Genomic DNA, 1198 nt, shown 5'->3' with positions numbered 1-1198 from the left:
GCAAGACTTCGTCTCAAAAAAAAAAAAAAGTGTTTTTAGTTAGGATTATAGGATTGCTTTAATAAACAAAATAATATTTCCTCAGAAAATCTCTCTTATTCCAACAAATACTAACTCTAAAGACTGTTCTCTGTGTTTTTTAGTCGGCCGTATACTAACAAGGTAATTACTTTATGGTACCGTCCACCTGAACTGCTGCTGGGAGAAGAACGATACACACCAGCCATTGATGTATGGAGCTGTGGGTAAGATAACCTTATTTACTGGTTTATTTTACTTGAAACTTTTGGTAGTGAATTAAAATAGATCATTTGGTAATGACGGGTATTTTTTCCATTAGCTGTATCCTTGGCGAACTCTTCACTAAAAAACCTATATTTCAAGCAAATCAGGAACTTGCACAACTAGAATTAATAAGGTAAGCTGCTGATTATAATATTGGTGGGAGTTGGGAGAGTGTCAAACTCCTCAGGAAATTTAAACTCTGTCAAGCTTGTCTTTTCTCTTGTTAGTTCTCTGGAGGGCTTATGACTGCTAAATGGAGGACAAACTGAAATGTAGGCACTTTGATACTTGTTCCAGTGAAATTAAGGATATCAAAGCCCCTTGGTGGGTGTGTGTGTATGGATACATGTGTGAGTGCATGTGTGCGTTTTTTTAAATCAAAGGACTTGAGGCCCAAAAGATAAGACTGTAAAGGAAGAGTAAATGCAGGAGAGAATGAATGGTAGATAATGTATTTTTTAATTATGACAGAAATGAAAAATTAATGTTTTGGGGTATTGTTAAAAAATACTCTATTGTAAATACACATATGTTTTTATGTGTATTTACATGTATCTATATATGTGTGTATATACACTAAAATACATGCATAAACCCTCTAGCATAGGCCTTCATTATTTGGAGCCTATCATAGGACCTAGTTCATAAGCAATTACTCATACATTTTTGTCACTTTTCTTTTTATCTTTTATTTTATTTTATTGTTTTATGTTTTTGAGATGGAGTCTCTGTCACCTAGGCTGGAGTGCAGTGGCACAGTCTCCACTCACTGCAACCTCTGCCTTCTGGGTTCAAGCAATTTTCCTGCCTCAGCCTCCTGAGTAGCTCAGATTACGGGTGCCCACCACCACACCCAGCTAATTTTTGTATTTTTAGTAGAGACGGGGTTTCACCATGTTGGCCAGGCTGGTCT

At 36.5% G+C, this 1198-nt stretch overlaps 1 protein-coding gene across 1 annotated transcript in view; it reads left to right on the top strand.

Annotated features, from left to right (window-relative positions):
* CDK13 (cyclin-dependent kinase 13) overlaps nt 1-1198 on the top strand; it is a gene marked incomplete at its 5' end in the record, with an annotated part of 143426 nt that overhangs the window by 108597 nt on the left and 33631 nt on the right. Inside the window, 2 exons of the mRNA XM_011973170.1 lie at nt 144-245; nt 341-418. Of these exons, the coding sequence (XP_011828560.1) occupies nt 144-245; nt 341-418 (180 nt within the window). The remainder of the gene's footprint in view (nt 1-143; nt 246-340; nt 419-1198) is intronic.

The sequence above is a fragment of the Mandrillus leucophaeus genome, unplaced genomic scaffold (genome assembly GCF_000951045.1).
Source record: "Mandrillus leucophaeus isolate KB7577 unplaced genomic scaffold, Mleu.le_1.0 Scaffold100, whole genome shotgun sequence".
Classification (NCBI taxonomy): Eukaryota; Metazoa; Chordata; class Mammalia; order Primates; family Cercopithecidae; genus Mandrillus; species Mandrillus leucophaeus.
This window is presented reverse-complemented; position numbering and strand designations above follow the sequence as displayed.